This window comes from Sparassis crispa, assembly GCF_003851025.1.
Source record: "Sparassis crispa DNA, contig_000000F, whole genome shotgun sequence".
NCBI classification, from domain to species: domain Eukaryota; kingdom Fungi; phylum Basidiomycota; class Agaricomycetes; order Polyporales; family Sparassidaceae; genus Sparassis; species Sparassis crispa.
The window spans coordinates 2188797-2205516 of NW_020939747.1; the positions used below are offsets into that span (position 1 = coordinate 2188797).

Here is a 16720-nt window from a genome sequence, read left to right on the forward strand (position 1 = left end):
ACTCGGACATCGTGCAGGACTGTACATGTATTAGCGCCCAGAGTCGTAACCCGAATATAGGGTTCGGGACCAATTCGGGACGAAGGCATTTGACGAACGACCCCGACCCGTCATCTACTGTACAACCACCATGCCATCAACGTCCATGCTACGAGGGTTGCAGCTCAGGGCACCTCGGAGCCTGCCCAGCTTCAGGCGCTATGCCTCGCACAGCCACGGCCCACACTTCAACCAACCCAGCGGTTACATATTCGGCGAGAAGGTGCCTTTGAACTCTGTGCCTGAGGTGACCGACGGATCGCGCTGACCACATCGATTTACTGCATGTAGCCACTTCCACCAGGCCAGAAGCGTAAGCGTGAGGATTGGGAGCTGCTGTGGTACATTGGAATGTTCGGTTCGATGGCATTCGCTGCCGTGTTTTTGTACTACAAGCCAGATACCAGGTGAGTACGATCAGTGTATTTGTGCTTGGCTTGGCACTCACGTCGACCGCGTGCTCAGTCTCCAGACGTGGGCTTACAACGAGGCGAAGGTGCGGATGGAGGCACGAGGCGAGAAGACTGACTACCCGTAGCCAGTCTGTGGATTGCTCCCGCACTACGTCGTTGGCATAGGAAGCAGGTCGCGCAATCAACATTCGAGCAATTCCATGAGACTAGGCATGTTTCAATTGTCTGTTCATTAACACATCATCGGAACCTGCGCCCTAAGATACTCTAGAGATGCGCGGCAGTTGAGGCCGCGAAATACCGACAAACTACGAACTACGAGGAACCTATGACTCGCAGTGTGCCTTGTACGCTGCCTCTTCCATAAGGGAGTCAATCTGCAAGTACTACTCGTCAGTACGTGATGCGCATGCGAGGCCGTGGGACGTACTTCGGCGGCATCCTTGACCTTAATTTTGCATAGCCAACCTACGAGAATGCGTTCAGCGGCATGACAACAAAAAGATTACGAGGCAACTTACCCTTGTCTTCAGGAGATTGGTTCAGCAATCCTGGCTTGTCAGCCAGTCCTGTATTGACTGCCTCTACGGTCCCCGAGATTGGAGCATACTGTTAGACATTCCAGTAACTTTTATGAGTGACTTATTCAGAAACACGCATGTATTTCGACACTCAACAATATCAGAAGCGGCCTTTACGCTTTCCACCGCCCCGATTTGATCTAGCGGACATGTACTTATCAGCAAAAAAAGTCAGCAGGAGCGTTGTCGTGTGCTTACCGCCCTGGGTAACCTCCGTCCCCTCTGTGGGCAGTTCTACGAAAACGACGTCACCTAAACTGGACTGTGCGTAGTCCGTAATGTACACGGTCCCAGTCATGGTGGCATCGTCGAACGCGACGGCCTCATGGTCCTGAGTGTACCTCTTGGCTGAAGCAGGACCGATGGTAATTCAGGACAGCGAACGTGGGAAAAGGTCGGATTCCACTCACTCACAAGTGTCCGCACGAAGGGGCTCGCCCGAAACGGTGCAGACACAGCAGGTCTACGCGCAGCACGCAGCGAAGTGGATCTGAAGCCTTGCCTAAGAGCAGGAAACATTTTGGGAGCCAAGAAGAGTCGCACTGGGTGGTTGAGTGAGGACTCTGGAGGTAACAAGGGTACCCGACGGCCGTCCGCGAACGCGGTCGCGCGGTGTCTATGCCCTCTTATGGTCGCTGAATCTGACGTACTACAGCTACCCCGAGTACTTACACTCATGAATGCTACAGTCTCAAACCGTTGAGCAGACCAAATGAGTACAGTCAAGAGCCTATGATAAAGAGACCGTGCAAAACAGTATGGCGGATGTGCAAGGTGTGCTATAGAGCTATGCGAAGTAGCAGGATGATGCGTCGGGCGTGCTGGCCCAGCTTTTCTAGGAGTGGGGAGATATGATACACAAGCATTAAGAGAACATATAGATGCAAGCTTTCCAAACACTCCAAGCGCTCCTTCAAGCATACTCGAGGACCTTCGTGACAATACCGGTGCCGACTGTGGAAATGCACATTAGAGACGATTTCTGTAAATTGCCCCGAGTCAAACTTACTCGTCTTGCCGCCCTCACGAAGCGTGAAACTAAGACCAGGCCATTAGCACCCTCAGCATAGGTAAGGATAAATATCATTTACCGAGTCCCAACCTCAGCCGCGACATCGTGCACCAGTTGACAGACCATTTCGACATTATCACCAGGCATAACCTAAGCAATGCCGGTTGTTACCACAAAACACTTATTTTCTAAATAGCACCTACCATTTTCTCGGCCGCATCAGCTGTACCCTCAGGCCAGTGGAGGCCTATGTTGACATCAGCTGTTCGCAAGAACAACTGGGGCCGGTAGTTCTCCATGAACGGGGTATAACGTCCGCCTGTGGTGATGAATTAGCCATAATTACACTGGTCATAGAACTAGTTAAGTCTACCTTCATCCTTTGTCAATACCTGATCATCCCAGAGTCAACCAGTGGCAGGAAGGATACAAATAGAGAGACCTACATAGATCTGAGACTGGAATTTCTTCACGGACTTGATGGAATTTGGGGCAACGATAACCTGGCCGCGCTTGATCTGCTCACGCTTGATTCCACGGAGCAACGCGCCCATGTTGTCACCTGCTTCGCCCTGCACATCCATAACAATCAATTTTTGCTGAATACAAAACATTCTATCGATAGTTACCCGGTCGAGCTCCTTGTGGAATGACTCTGAAAAGGATTGAGTGAGCGAAGGCGGACACGAGATGAAGGTACCAACTCACCGATGCCAGTCAATGTTGTCTTAAAGTGATCGCCCAATCCAACAATCTCGACTTCATCACCCTTGTGACAAATACCGCGCTCGACCTGACAGGTAAGTGAATACTAGCTGCTGGTCAACGATGAGGATTCACGCTTACTCGACCTGTAGCCACTGTACCACGACCAGCAATGGAGAAAACATCTAAGGGAGCACTATGAGATACATGAAATACAGCGCAAACGACTGGACAAAGTTACCCTCTATCGGCAGAAGGAAAGGCTTCTCGAGGTCACCTAGAATGACCGTCAGCGTTTTTGCGAGACGAGAATGTCTTCAGCTTACGTGGAGGGATCTCGAGCCACTCATCACAGGCTTTAATCAACTCCAGGACCTTGTCCGCGCCAGTCTCCTTGTCTCGTCCTTCCAAAGCTGCGAGAGCAGAGCCCATAATAATAGGAGTATTCTCTCCGTCAAAATTGTAGGTTGTCAAGAGATCACGCATTTCCATATCGACGAGCTCCAGCATTTCGGGGTCAGAGATCTGATCAACTTTGTTGATAAATACTACCAGCTTCTTGACTCCGACTTGACGAGCCAACAAAAGATGCTCCCGTGTCTGAGGCATCTGACCGTCAGTTGCAGAAACCACAATGATGGCCCCGTCCATCTGGGCGGCCCCAGTGATCATATTTTTAATATCTATGTCAATGTGAGCAGAACGATTGTGATATAGGGTGCAATGAACTCATACAGTCAGCATGACCAGGACAGTCAATATGGCCATAGTGTCGTTTATCGCTCTCGTACTCTATGTGAGACGAGTTGATGGTGATACCACGAGCTTTCTCTTCTGGAGCCTTATCGATTTGCGCGTAGTCGGTAAACTGAGCCCCACCACGCGCCGCGAGCACCTTGGTGATGGCAGCCGTCAAGGTAGTCTTGCCGTGGTCGACGTGACCTGAACCTTGGTGAGCAAGTAAGTAAGTGGGAAGCGAGAATGATCATACCAATGGTGCCGATATTCAGATGGGGTTTGGCACGCGAATACACGCCCTCTGCATACCCTCTGCGGACAACTGGGAGTTGGTGAAAGGCTTAGTAACTGTGACTATAATAGAAGTGTAAGACTTACCCCAGCAACCTTTAGCCGTCTGAAAGAGCGTTGACTGTGCATTGCGGGAGGCGTTCCTGACCAAAGTCCGTGTACTGGTGTGATGTAACGATTGAGCCGCTATTCATACAGTATGAGATGTTAGACACGTAGATATCAAGAGCCCCCTTACCTCTAGAGCTGTAGAGTCGGCGGGAAGTGATCCTTGAAGCCGCGAGCTGTGTCCTCAGCATGGTGGTATTGTCTGCAATGCGAGGTCAAGCTCTGCAGTGACAAGTCGAAGACAAGTCCGGCGGCCGGGATAGAAAATTCTGAGGTGGCGGCGACCGAAATGGTGGCGCGGATTGGCGCGCAGGGCGGCTCAATGCACGCTTCGTCTGCCCGACCAGGTCCACCCATGCACACCCTCCATGGCGACACCTGAGCGACAGGAACTTATTCGCAATGCAGTCGCATTTCTGGCTGACCCTAAGGTGCATTGTATTTTTTCCAGCTGGTGTCTGCGACGCGCCAGCTTATGACGTCCACAGATGCTGTCCTCGTCGCTCTCGCAGAGGGTGCAGTTCTTAGAAGCAAAAGGACTCTCTAGTGCGGAGATTGATGAAGCCATGAGGCAAGCCGCTCTAAATCAGAGTGGTCCCAGGGTGCCAGCACAGTCGTATCCATCCGCATATCCCCCGGTATACGGTCCCGCTCCGTATGCGATTCAACCACCACTGGAGCGGTGGGATTGGAGGGACTATTTCGTACGTGTATCAATACGTCTCGTTCCCATAAGTTAAGCTTTATTTGTCGCAGATTACAGCTGTCGTCTCTGGCAGTGTCGCCTACGGCGCAATATCATTGTTCAATGTACACGTGCTTCGTTACCTGGAGCTCTGCCAGTCCTCTGACTGTTATATGACAGAAATATGTTCTCCCTCATCTACAGCCTCCATCCGTGACGGCATATGAGGCTGATCGTGACGCACTTACAGCTCAATTCGATGCAGCAGAGGCTCTTCTCAAAGAAATCCAAGAGGAGGCGGCCGCAGTGCGAGTTGCAGTGGAGGAGCAGAACGCCAAGGTCGAGAAAGCCACACAGGATGTGGAACATGTAGTCAAAGACATGAGGGAGGGAGAAATGAAGACAAGGGATGAGATGCGTGAAATCAGAGAAGAAGTCAACAATGTGCGCGAGATGCTGCCCAAGGTGCGCTATCGGGTTTTCACTTCGGAGTTGTCTAGAACTCACAGTCATGCTTCAGATGATGGAGAAGAATAAGGAGAGTCAAGCACAGTCTATGGCTGAGCTGCAACAAGAGCTGAAGTCTCTGAAAGCGTTACTTCTCAGCCGCGGGCCAAGTGCACCGAGTGGACTATCAACACCGATTCTGCCAGGAAAACCGTCTATACCAGCCTGGCAGCTAGCAGGTGCCTCTCCGAATGGTGGGCTTGGTGGTAGTTCGTCGTTGCCATCCTCCCCTGGCTCGGCTGCTCCCTCTCTTGTAGTGCCAAACGGCAAAGGGAAAGAGGTTGACGTACCGTTGGACACGTAACTCACGATCACTTTCTATACAATAACCTGCTCTATTACTTCCACGTGGTGCGAGTACCGTTCTGCGTTTAGGCTTAACGGCATCAGTGGCGAGTGTTATTAAGGTTCGAAATAATCGCCGCTCAGCTCTACGCAAGGGCACTTGAAAACCCGTCTGCTCAAACGACCCAAAGATTTCTCCTCAGAGAATCTGGGATCATATCCCTCTCAACCTCAAAGTGATATTTGTCTGGCACAAGGGTTCCGCGAGGAGCAGCAGAAGGCTTTGACCAGTCGAACTGGCCATCAAACTGCAAGCCGCTCGCATCCATGCAGTCAACGAACAATCGACGGAGGTAAGCACAGTCCGGCTTGGCCGCAAATGGAAGTCCACAGTAGCGTACAGCGGCGGGAACATAGAAAGCAAATTGCTGAAGGCTTTGCTAACATTCATGTCGCGGATCCGGTCCAATTTATCTCTATGCTGGCAGCCGAGATGCCCTGCCACGGGAGACGGCCGTAAAGGAGGAACAAGAGAGTCGTGCCGAGGACCTGAGAGACGTCGCGCCGACTTTGCTCTGAGATAAATCAGCCAGTAGCACGCGCCATACCCCGACAACAGTGCACGTTGTAGCTAGCATAACATGCATTGCGCTCTTCGCTGTATGGTATGTGCTCCCCTATTTTAGGGCTGACATACAAGCCAAGCCAAAGTCAAGAGCATATATGGTCGATGAATGCTCAGGCCTCAAGCCCACAGTGAAAATATCAAGTTTGATGTCGCGCACGATAATTCCACGAGAATAAGCGTGCTCGACAAATTCCAGCTGTAACAAAATTACAAATTCTGAGTCGATCGCACGGGGCTTGACAAAGATGCTCACCATCTGGTACCCAACCATGAGGACAGTTTTGAGTGATAGCTTTCCCCTGCAGGCCTGTCGAAGATACTGTAGAGTTAGTCCTGGTTGGTCTATGATCAGGACATTTGCTCCTCCGTCAACGCCACTCCAGTGCACACGAGGCACAGCAGTGCTCCCTCTCAGTAGCCGATATATCTGGCCTTCGTAGGGAAGACTGTTTTTCCCCATTCGGCATCTCGACCTGGACAGCAACCTCTTCGTCTGTGAGAAGAGAGATGGCACTGTAAACATCACCTAACAAAAGTGAAACCTCCCATGGCACTTTGCCGGTGCCGTGGAATACATACCATGACTGCCGCTACCAAGAGAACGGCCCAGTTGAAAACAGTTGAAGACACGTACTTACGCCACGCCAGGAGTAATCGCGCCCCAATCTGAGGCACAATGGTTAGCACCCTAAGGTATACAGTGCTACTTCGAGCCGACTCACTGCTGGCACAGAACGAGCTCGTTCCAGATAGATGACGGGCCGTCTAAGACCTCTTCCCGGGATGGAGAAAATGCGAAAACGAAGTCATCCTGCACGGGTCGAAATTCCGTTGGATACTGACCGCTGAAAGTATCCCACTGAGAGCAAACAGGATCATCGCTGCCAGAGAATGGCGGAGGAAATTTGGGTACTGGGAGGTCGATGTAGAACTGACAGAACCGGTGCTAGCTTGTCTCATCCAACTGGTGCTCACTCGGTTGAACTGGTTCGGGGACGGAACCGAAGTCGCCTCGCTTTCGGATGGCAGGAAACGCATGAATGTACAGCGGAGTAGGTCGGACAGAGAGAAGTTTATTCAGCATCAAAGTACTCATATCATGCTCTCCACATTGGGTTGCTAGTGGCAGATAAAGCTCTGGAAATGAGCCAACTGGTTCCTCTCGAGAGATGACAAACAATATTTTATTCTGGTAAGGCCTTCCGACGACTAGACAGCAACTCGTGTCAAGAAAAGTCAGCCAGATAAAATCAGAGCTCAACTACAAACTTGTGAATCCCAGGTCCGTCACAGCCATGTGCAGTGCAACAAACGGGCGGGTGACCAGCCTCTCTGCCGTAGAGAGATGTCCAGTAGGCGGTCTAGCCAGGCAGAAGACGAGCCACAACAAACACACGCGAAAGCATTCTCTGGAGCATCGAGTTGGAGGAGGGCGACTCGCTCCTCGATTAATGATTCTCCGAGTCCTTCAAGTTGAAGTCAACCTTGAACTTTGAAGAATCGTCGCGTGTCTATCACGTGCTGGGACGTACGCGACGCGGACATATGGGATGCTGTAATTCCACGTCGGGGAAGTATCATGTACTAGTACTCTGCTTAGAGAACGGCAGCGTCTTCTCATATAATAGCGCTTGCTATGTTCTCTCAATTCTCTCACATTCGCCAGGCTGTGGAGAGCTTGGCTCAACACTCGTCGAAGCAAGATTCCTCCACCGAAGATCGACATGGCCGGTCTTCGCTGGAGTCTCTGGGACGCGGTTCTATATCCTCCTCACCATTAGCAGACTCTGCTTTGAGCAACATAAAGAAAACACTTGGACCCCAGCGGCCTGGAAGCCCAGGTGGTAGCCGAAGGGTATCCTCCCCGAGCTCCGAAAGTGCGACGAGGTCCGCACAAAGAACCACGCTGGAAGACAGACTCCGCGCGAAGTTTGCCATCGGGGATGTTTCAACTCCCACTTCTCCTATTCCGTCGTCCAGATCCTCACCCGCTTCGACTTCCATGTTTGTCACAAACCATCCCCTCTCTCCGACGTCTACCCCACTGCCAGAAACACCTGCCCCGCAAGCTGTGTTGAAGGATCCTTTGTCCCCCACATCTACACCTCTTCCTGACTCTCCCGTGCTCTCGCCGACCGTCGCAATCGACTCCCCTCTACCTATGATGCTCGATGCATCGGCTCCTCCATTTCTCCACTCTGTCTCCCCTGCACCATCTTTAGACAGCATTATCGCTACGGAGAGCGCTAATGCTAGCGTAGAGGTATTACCGCATCATGACGGTACAGCTTCTCTTGCAGATTCCATCGAGGACCTCCCTGGTGACCATATTCTCCAGGATGGCCATGCCCCCGAAGGCGAATTGTCGCATGGTGGTGTGCCACTAGAACAGGACGCGGCCGCTCCTGTTCAGAACATTGCTGGAGAAGAGCCCTCACCAAAGCCATATGAGCCCGCAGACGACTCCGTGACTCGTGACGGTGTATCAAGTGCTGGTGTTACAACGATAGACCAGGTCACATCGTCCAGTGAATCTGCGCCCAGTACTTGCGAGCCCTCAAGCCATGAAGATCCGCAACAGTTCCACATTACTCCTGTTTCGTCTCTGAACGGAGGCGCCGTTGATAGCGAACTACTGAACGGAGAATTCCCAGACGGAGACATTACGCATGCTTCTGCAGAAGTTAATGTAACCGTCGAATTGGATATTGATGCTCTACAGAAGCGTCTGAAGCTTGTAGAGCATCGTTTCTCAGGTAGTCGTTCATATTTCCGTTGGTGGCACTCAGTCTCATGCGTTGTCAGATGTCTCCACCTCGTTCAAGAGGCTACAAGCAGAAAAACTAGCGGCAGACAGGGTCCTGCAGGAGCTCACTCCAGTCGAGAGTGTGCAAGAGGCGGACGCCTTGCGTGACTACCTCCAAAACATCAATTTCAAGGCGGAGGTATGCATGCGGTTGTAGTCGTGCGATCTGACTAAATAACTAGCTCGATACTAGATGGCTCAGGATGAGATAAAGCGTCTGACTGGCAAATTGACTCGTGAGCATGAACTTTCACTCAATTCCCTAGGCAGCATATTTATAGCTATTCTGTCGTCACAGGCCAGGATGAGCGCATCGAAGAACTCAGGGACATCCATCGGCTCGAGTCCAAGTCTCAGTCAGACCTGATCGAGAGGCTTCGTGGCCAAGTCGATGAAGCTGAAGCTCTTCTCAAAGCATCACAGGACTCCACCGCTCAAGTCGAAGAGGCATCGGCGATGCAGAAATTCGAAGTGGACCGCTTGCATAGTGAAGTTGAACGTCTGAAAGGGCTGGCAAAGGAGGAAGAGGAAAAGAGAGTAAAAGCTATCGCTTTGCTGAAAACCGTGAGGCAGAAGCTGGTGAGAGCCGAGAAGGAGCGGGACGAATCGCTCAGGGAGGTCCTAAGTATCAAGGAGAAGGATAAGGAGGACAGAGAGCGGGAGAAGGGAGAAAAGGTGGAGCTACAGAGAGAGATAGAGAAGGTCAACGCTGAGAGGGAAACTGCAATTGTCGGGTTGAGGGCTCAGTTTGACAAAGAGGTCGCCGGGGTGAAGGATAGGTATGAAAAGGAGATTGCCGCTTTGAGAAATCAGGCTGAGATTGAAGCCGTTACGACCAAGGTCTGTACACTCTCTGCAGTGTTATTGTCATTACTTACCTTCGCTTCAGACCTCTCATATGAAAGAGCTTGATGTCAAGGTTTTGCGGATATCCCAACTGGAAAGTTCTGTGGAGGGACTTTCAATCGAGAAGGACAACTTATTTGATCAGCTGCAATTACGGCAGGCTGAGCTGGAGTCTGCGCGATCTCACTTAGAGTCACTGGAAGGCCAGAGCACCGAGTACCAGTTTCAGTTGCGAGAGGCTGATGACCAAGTTGCACTTCTCACTGAAGAGCTTGCAGATATCCGACGTGAACAGGAAACCAGGGGCCATATCTCCGGCCCTTCGGCTGAAGAAGTCACTCGTATTCTTTCTGCTGCGGAGGCGAAATATGAGTCTCGTATAAGCGAGCTCCGACAGAGACTTACGGCAACGGAGCGGGAAAGAGACGAAGGCGAAGCTGAGTGGAGTCGGAAATTGTCCGGGAAGGTCAGTGAACTTGAGACTTTGAAGACAGCACTGAGCGCTTCGTCGCGGCACGAAGAGGAAGAATCAGAAGATGTGAATGCATTGAAAGGGGAGGTTCTGACGCTGAAAGAGGATATTCGCGCATATGAGATCATGGTCTCGGAGTTGCGGACGCAAGCTGGGAAGGTCACGGAATTGGAGGTAAGGCTCGACATTGATTAGTTAAAAAACCCCCCTCATTTACTCTGCCAGGATGCTGCCAAATCCCAGCTAGCTGAATTAAGCAGTCGAGCAGCTGCCCTCCAACAATCTCTTGACGACAGTAGAGGGAGAGAAATGCAGTTGCGAGCTCATAACAAGGTAAGCATCCGATGGTTCTGCAATTTCAATTCGATTTGATACATACGCCGACTAGACTTTACGAGAAGAGTTGCGTAAAGTACAATCCTCGGCAGCGCTCCTGGAGAAACAGCGAAATCCTGGCGTCGGTTATTGGGCTTCCCGACAGGATGTCACTACCGAATCTCGTTCGCCAAGATCTTCGGTTTCCGACCTCACCTTACGGGACAGCTCCTCACGGCCCGAATCTCCCACTACCGTAAGATCGGACGAGGAACTCAATGTCGAATACCTGAGGAATGTGATCTTACAATTCCTAGAACACAAAGAGATGAGGGTAAGTTTGTCCGCCGTTATCGTAGACAGCCATCGCTGAATGATCCATCCTATATAAGCCTCATCTGGTACGGATACTGTCTACCATACTGCGATTTACACCCCAAGAAACGCGGAGACTGCTCTCAAAAGTGTAGCGGAGGTCAGCCCAGCCTCCAGCCGCCCCATTTGTATCACGTCTGCATACCCGGGCTTAATATCTATCGTGTTGGACTTGGATTGCTACTGATGAACCCTGCGTCATATTTGAAACTGTCATTGCTTTCTCTCTTCATTTCTTCTGTTTATAAACCTATCAGGGATGCAACAACGGTCTTCACAGAGTCCGACCAGGTACGTATCCTTCGAGACAGCAGGTATGAATAAAGCTCCTTCATCCTAGAGCACCTCACACCTTGCACCTCCCGCTGTGAGTTTCCCTCAGCAGATCTCTCGGTAGCTCCAGTCCATCGATTATGCCCTTCGTTGGTTTCCGGTTGACAAACTTCACCAAGGCATCCTTGTATACGATGTATGCTCTTTGTAAGAGCAGCTGTGCATCGGCGAGATTTTGCGCAACGCTACGTCGGGTTTCTGCAATGTATTTGTCACGAGCCTTCCGATAGACATCAAGCCGATCTACTTCGTCACTGTCATGTCCCATATCCTGCATCACATTGCCAATGTTCTGGTTCGATTTCGAGCGGACGATATACGATGGAATTTTGAACGGCTCGCAGTTGCGAAGAAGGGCGATATCCGTCGCAGTGAACCGGTTGTCGAAGACGACAATGACAGTCGACAACGTGAAGCCCTTGGTCGTTGGAATACTACCAATCCGGGATATTCAAGGCACCCGCTCATGGAACATCATACCAGACAAGCTTAGGATTCTGCGGATTGGGATCCGTGCATCGTGCGATGGTGGGACTGGTTGTCTCGATGACGCCAGTCGCAGGTGTGCCGGACTCGTTGTTGCGAACACCACGGAAAGCATTGACCAGCGACTCGGACTTGCCACCGCCGGCGACGGCGAAAGTGAAAAATTCCCTGTCTGTACTGCAGACGCGTTTTGGCTGCGCCAACCTCTGCTGCTTTGGGCCAAAGGACGGGCTGTATTCCTGCCCTCGGCTTCTTCCCCACCTCCTCTCGAGTCGCTCGATCATTGCACGCTTTCCCCTCTGCCTCTTCTTGGGCGACCTTCGTTTCTTCCTGTCCTCATTGATCACCCTTCTTTCATTTCTTCATTTGCCTTCCTCGCCGCCTCTTCTGCCTTCTTCTCTGCCTTTTCCGCTTTCCTTTACTCTTCCCTTGCTCTTCTCTTCTACCTCCTCCATGGTTGAGTTGGGACCGATAGATTCAGATCGGATTGCGTCGATTAGCTTGATGATCACGGCGCCAACGGCTGGGCGGACAACGGTCGATTCACTGCATGAGCAGGAGAGGCTGTGACAAAGGCCCAATGTTTTTGCGCCCTACGTGATGAACTTGGGCGAACTCTTGCTTCGTAAATTCCCGCATGAGCAGGCCAACGCAAGTTCAATGAAGCTTATCCATGGTCCTATGACGGTCACTCAATTATACAAAAATTTCTTTCCGCGCACCTTTTCGACTTGGGCACCCCCCGGTGCTCTTCACGTCGTTGCCGGGCATCTCGCCATGGGCCACAGACGCTTACCGCCCTTGCTGCTCAACGTTTCCAAGGCTTTGGATGTCGCGCGGGATGGTGATCCCCCGCTGGAGACAGTTTCTCCACAGTCTGTAGTGTACATGTCTATTTATCACCTTTTACTTTTGTTCGCATCAGAAATGCAATTTACAGAAATGCTAATAAGGTCCATCTCTTTGAGCGCGCTGTGTGCAACGATCTCCTGAGTACTATGCCCTACCGTCCCATCGGCACCCCCCTACAAGTCGGCACCCCAGCATACCTCCCCCGTTTCCGGTCCCCTTGCTTACCTTCTTCATATATGTTTGTACTGGTATATCTCAAATAATTGCGAACTTGAACGACGGCGGACGGTCTAGTATTGACCGAGTTCTGTTTTCGGCGAAAAATCAAGTTTTATCACGCTGTGTCACGATGTTGTCACGCTGACGTGCGAAATGGGTGACTGATGGGTGACATAACGCGTTACTGCCGACTTGTAGGGGGGTGCCGATGGGACGGTAGGGTATAGTATCCCGCTGCCCTGGATAATTCCCTTTAGACGCCATCTCTCAAGATTGCTGATTTTCAGATTCTTTGTCCGGACCTTTTTTGACCTTTTTTTTGAACTTTGTGTCCGGATAATGAAGATGGTATCGGCTGGGGCACCTCCAAATAAGCCAATTTTGGGCGCTTTCCGGGCCTTCCCGGCCTTTTTGGCCCTGCGGGGCCGACAGCCACCACCATGTCCGGACCAGGAGATGGCGTTCCGGCCTTTGAGGGGTCGAAATGTCCCGGATGGTGAGATAGCGTACCGCAAATTCTTGGTTTTTCTGTCCGGATGCAGAGATGGAATTATCTAGGGTCCTGGCGACGGTATGTCGGATAGACTTAATTTGGATGCCGGGAGTTTCTCGGCCATTGCCGAAGAGTCATACTCCTTACCGGGAGATTTTGCTTGGGAGTTTCTCCTTGATCAACTGTGTGCGCGGGGGTTGCGCAGGACACATTTCGTGTTCGGGATAAATAAAAATTATTTGTCTGACCCACAGTACTTTTTGTGTGCAGGAAGTTGTTTTCCTTACCAAAAATTGTGTGCACACGGGATTTATTTTTTGTACAGAACCGTCATACACCTCTCTGTACAGTACGCGCGCGCTAATTAAGCGGAACCGGCGCACTGGTTCCAATGCTACCATCACATAACTCTGCTCCGCCGCCCAGACTTTCTGCCAACTCATTCTCGTGAACCATCATCTCTTGCTGTGAAGCGGTGGCGAAGTCATACATGGGTTCGCTCTGCTCAAAGGAAAGCACACTTAGCGAAGGACAGACCGTCGTCCCTCGTCCGATCAAAAGCACTACTCGAGCCGTGGGCCAAGGACCAGACTCTCAGGCTGGGCACGCACGTCCTGATCCTCGCATTGCGGCTGCTGAAGCTGCAGAGAGAAGACTGAAGGGGGTATGTTAACCGACAGCGTTATCTTATCCACCAATTGACTCGCGAAATGACAGCAACAAGCCAGAGGCACTCATGCTTCCAATCCAAACCGGGGGAAGCTGGCGGCGCAATTGGAGGCGTCCAAATCGGCCGTTAGGGCTCCCGAGCCGCGACAGGAGGACAGACTCGTGGTACGTGCGTTGTCTCCTTATCAATAGATTTTGTTGTGACGAATTCTATGTAGTGGGATTGATCATCAAACCAGGCCATACCAGCATGCATGACCCTGAAACTTTTTTTCTGATAGAGAGGGCTGCATACCGTGACACCTACACACGTTCCTCTGTCTTCGGTATGGTTCCGTCCTTATGGCACAGGCGGAAAGCAAATTACCCTGACGGTTTCATGGGTGGCTGCTTGTGCGCTATGCCACCTGCCTCGTGAGTACTGGCTCCCAGGGAGTGGTTCCCAATCTGCTCGGCTTGGCTTTTACCCAAGAGAATGTGCTGTTTAGTATCCCGTGGTCCGTGCAACACATGTGCGAGTTGGTCCGTGTTGGTCCTGCCCTGTCTACATAATAACCAGTAAAAGCAATCGTCAATCTTATCCCAGCGTGACTACACGGCCTAGATGCATTCCCTTCGAGCTTCGGTAGATACTGGATAAGCTTAAGCTTCAGGGGTTGTCACACCAGTGTCTTCTAAAGGTCGCGAGACCAGTGCAACACAAAAAGCCCGGCACTTGGATGAGCATTTGAGTCTAAACTGTCAGTTGCCCGCCGGCGTTCCTGATTGGGACCTGGTCCGGAATACTCCTCACGCAGTCATGATCAGGGAATATGAGCGAAGTGGTGCCACGGTAATTATGTAGGTGATGCCAATCATCTCGTGTGCGGGTCATACCTATTTTGGCCTGCGTCTACCTTGCGCATTCGCTGAGAACTTTGTGAATCGGATTCTTTCCCATACCAACTTCTGCATCGTATGCTATTCGCATCCTACCAAGGTTCGAAATCTGTAATTCGTGAGAACCCTGGTCCGCGCGTTTGTCTAGCCGCAGTCGTGACAGACAGCGGGCACCAGATTTCGGTCATCGACTGTCAACTGATCGTTTACCTTATGTATATGAATGCCTGAACGGACATCGGAGGAATGGGAGAGAGTGCTGTGGAAGAGGAAGAAGTACCCAGACAACCTCGTTCCCGCGACATTTCTCTCTTCTTTGAGCAAGAACCGTGAGCTAGCATTCTCTCAGACGCATTGCGTGGCTTCTGGCCTTTCTTATCTCCCATGCACAGCAAACTTTAAGCCATATACATACTGGTCTCTGGTCCAAGCGTCCTGCGCGATCGACCAACACTTGGCTACCATCTACACCTTCCTCACTGTTTTCGTTCATCTCAAGGAGCGTTACCTGGATGCTCGCCTCCTCGTGTGGATTTCTGTTTGTGGATTCATCATCGGATATGCTTCCTGGGAACTGCTCTGCTGTTATGGACTAGGCGAGGCGAATCAAAGCACCGGTAGTGAGTTGCAGTTGTCGAATGATACACTTGGAAATGTTAACTGCATGCCCACTGTTAGGAGCCAAAGCGATCAAATCGTCGATTCTAACATTCTTGGCATTAATGTCTCTATCGCCCGTTTTGAGGACGCTTACTGCCGCTACGTCTTCAGACTCCATATGGGCGTTGTCGGCCGGTCTCTTCGTGCTGAATGCACTGCTGGCAGACTACACAGCGCTCAAACATGAAGACCGCCATCGTGAAAGGTATGACACAGATTAAACACTGCAAAATCGTGAAACTCATATCAGACTGCAGGTTAACGTCGGTACTGTCTATGAACGCAGCAATATCATCCTCCGTTGTTCTGGCGTCACGACTGTCCGATGATCTCTCGGTGTTTGCCTTGATGCTGTTTTCAGTGCAACTGTTCGCATTATTTCCAATTATGCGTCGTCATCTGCAGGTATTCAGCTTACCGAGAGGTATTACGCTGCGTACTGATTGCGTTTGTATATTGTTCAGAACGGTCCTGCTATTCTCCAAGTACCAATGACGTCGGTGCTTTGTTCGTCGTCGATCTTCTTGGCCGCGCCTCTCTCTACCTCAGTGATGTATCTATTTATCATCACTTTCGTCTTTGTGACGTTTGTTGCGCCCGGGGTCCTAGTATGGGCGCAGAGATATAAGAAGTACGTCATTCGTCTGTCATTCTCTTATTTGTATATGAACGATTTTCGTAGTGAGATCAGAGGTAGTTGGGATCCGGCAGTTCCCAAGGTCAACATGAAAGACTCGTCCTCGATTTGATCTCACTTGGAGCTTATCGGCGATCGTTCTCGATTATGTGTTACGTCGATTATTTGGTTCGTTTCGCGGACCCTCCTTTCAACCACAGAAGGGGAGTCACGATGACCCCGCATACTTACTTGGGGATTGCGTGTAGGTGTGTTGTCCTGGCAGGTCGAAGTTTCATCATCTGAGACTCCTTTGCCGAAAGTTCATGATTTCTCTCTACTCCTTGCCGCACCAGGTTGTGCCATGCATTATACATGCAACACTTTGTACACTGGGATGCTCATACTCTGTCACTTCATGGGATTGTGGCCTCACAAAGTCGGCGTTGTGATAGGTGTGGTCATTTCTCACACTTCGATGATGCGCTTCTCGGTTGCGTAATGTGAACACGATTTCGTCACTTGGCTATACCTGGGCGAATACCACGTCAACGCCGTGCGACTGATCCATGTTCCTATCCGTTGTCTCACGATCATTATCGTGGGGCCTGCACGACAGTATGGTATGTTCATGAACTCGCGGTGTCGATCCGGTCATTGATCATATAACCCAGATCCCCAAGTTCATAGTTCGAGCCGTCACCACA

At 51.1% G+C, this 16720-nt stretch overlaps 8 protein-coding genes across 8 annotated transcripts; 5 read left to right on the plus strand and 3 right to left on the minus strand.

The window, feature by feature from the left end:
- Positions 1 to 130: 130 nt before the first annotated feature.
- SCP_0107750 (predicted protein) lies at positions 131 to 577 on the plus strand (the record flags this gene model as incomplete). Its single annotated transcript, XM_027753005.1, has 3 exons — positions 131 to 262; positions 331 to 446; positions 505 to 577. 3 exons carry the CDS (start codon positions 131 to 133, stop codon positions 575 to 577), a joined length of 321 nt encoding a protein of 106 aa, XP_027608806.1.
- Positions 578 to 778: 201 nt separating this feature from the next.
- SCP_0107760 (Putative glycine cleavage system H protein) lies at positions 779 to 1552 on the minus strand (the record flags this gene model as incomplete). The annotated part of the gene is made up of 6 exons (XM_027753006.1): positions 779 to 829; positions 883 to 920; positions 974 to 1061; positions 1130 to 1173; positions 1232 to 1381; positions 1444 to 1552. 6 exons carry the CDS (start codon positions 1550 to 1552, stop codon positions 779 to 781), a joined length of 480 nt encoding a protein of 159 aa, XP_027608807.1.
- A 394-nt stretch (positions 1553 to 1946) lies between these two features.
- Positions 1947 to 4078, minus strand: SCP_0107770 (Elongation factor Tu, mitochondrial; the record flags this gene model as incomplete). Its single annotated transcript, XM_027753007.1, has 15 exons — positions 1947 to 1987; positions 2043 to 2071; positions 2125 to 2195; positions 2249 to 2364; positions 2419 to 2437; positions 2492 to 2617; positions 2675 to 2700; positions 2754 to 2838; positions 2892 to 2935; positions 2992 to 3027; positions 3077 to 3433; positions 3486 to 3692; positions 3742 to 3810; positions 3867 to 3965; positions 4018 to 4078. The coding sequence occupies 15 exons, from the start codon at positions 4076 to 4078 to the stop codon at positions 1947 to 1949; spliced, it is 1386 nt and encodes a 461-aa protein (XP_027608808.1).
- A 177-nt stretch (positions 4079 to 4255) lies between these two features.
- On the plus strand, positions 4256 to 5383 carry SCP_0107780 (Peroxisomal membrane protein; the record flags this gene model as incomplete). Its single annotated transcript, XM_027753008.1, has 5 exons — positions 4256 to 4318; positions 4376 to 4591; positions 4644 to 4697; positions 4753 to 5037; positions 5093 to 5383. 5 exons carry the CDS (start codon positions 4256 to 4258, stop codon positions 5381 to 5383), a joined length of 909 nt encoding a protein of 302 aa, XP_027608809.1.
- A 2245-nt stretch (positions 5384 to 7628) lies between these two features.
- SCP_0107790 (Laminin subunit alpha-2) lies at positions 7629 to 10901 on the plus strand (the record flags this gene model as incomplete). The annotated part of the gene is made up of 8 exons (XM_027753009.1): positions 7629 to 8748; positions 8798 to 8937; positions 8992 to 9034; positions 9097 to 9638; positions 9688 to 10290; positions 10342 to 10449; positions 10505 to 10765; positions 10824 to 10901. 8 exons carry the CDS (start codon positions 7629 to 7631, stop codon positions 10899 to 10901), a joined length of 2895 nt encoding a protein of 964 aa, XP_027608810.1.
- A 251-nt stretch (positions 10902 to 11152) lies between these two features.
- On the minus strand, positions 11153 to 11909 carry SCP_0107800 (hypothetical protein; the record flags this gene model as incomplete). The annotated part of the gene is made up of 2 exons (XM_027753010.1): positions 11153 to 11573; positions 11620 to 11909. The coding sequence occupies 2 exons, from the start codon at positions 11907 to 11909 to the stop codon at positions 11153 to 11155; spliced, it is 711 nt and encodes a 236-aa protein (XP_027608811.1).
- Positions 11910 to 13679: 1770 nt separating this feature from the next.
- On the plus strand, positions 13680 to 14085 carry SCP_0107810 (hypothetical protein; the record flags this gene model as incomplete). Its single annotated transcript, XM_027753011.1, has 3 exons — positions 13680 to 13853; positions 13907 to 14023; positions 14077 to 14085. 3 exons carry the CDS (start codon positions 13680 to 13682, stop codon positions 14083 to 14085), a joined length of 300 nt encoding a protein of 99 aa, XP_027608812.1.
- Positions 14086 to 14960: 875 nt separating this feature from the next.
- On the plus strand, positions 14961 to 16146 carry SCP_0107820 (Phosphatidylinositol N-acetylglucosaminyltransferase GPI2 subunit; the record flags this gene model as incomplete). The annotated part of the gene is made up of 6 exons (XM_027753012.1): positions 14961 to 15066; positions 15130 to 15357; positions 15416 to 15602; positions 15655 to 15802; positions 15862 to 16028; positions 16080 to 16146. 6 exons carry the CDS (start codon positions 14961 to 14963, stop codon positions 16144 to 16146), a joined length of 903 nt encoding a protein of 300 aa, XP_027608813.1.
- Positions 16147 to 16720: the final 574 nt, after the last annotated feature.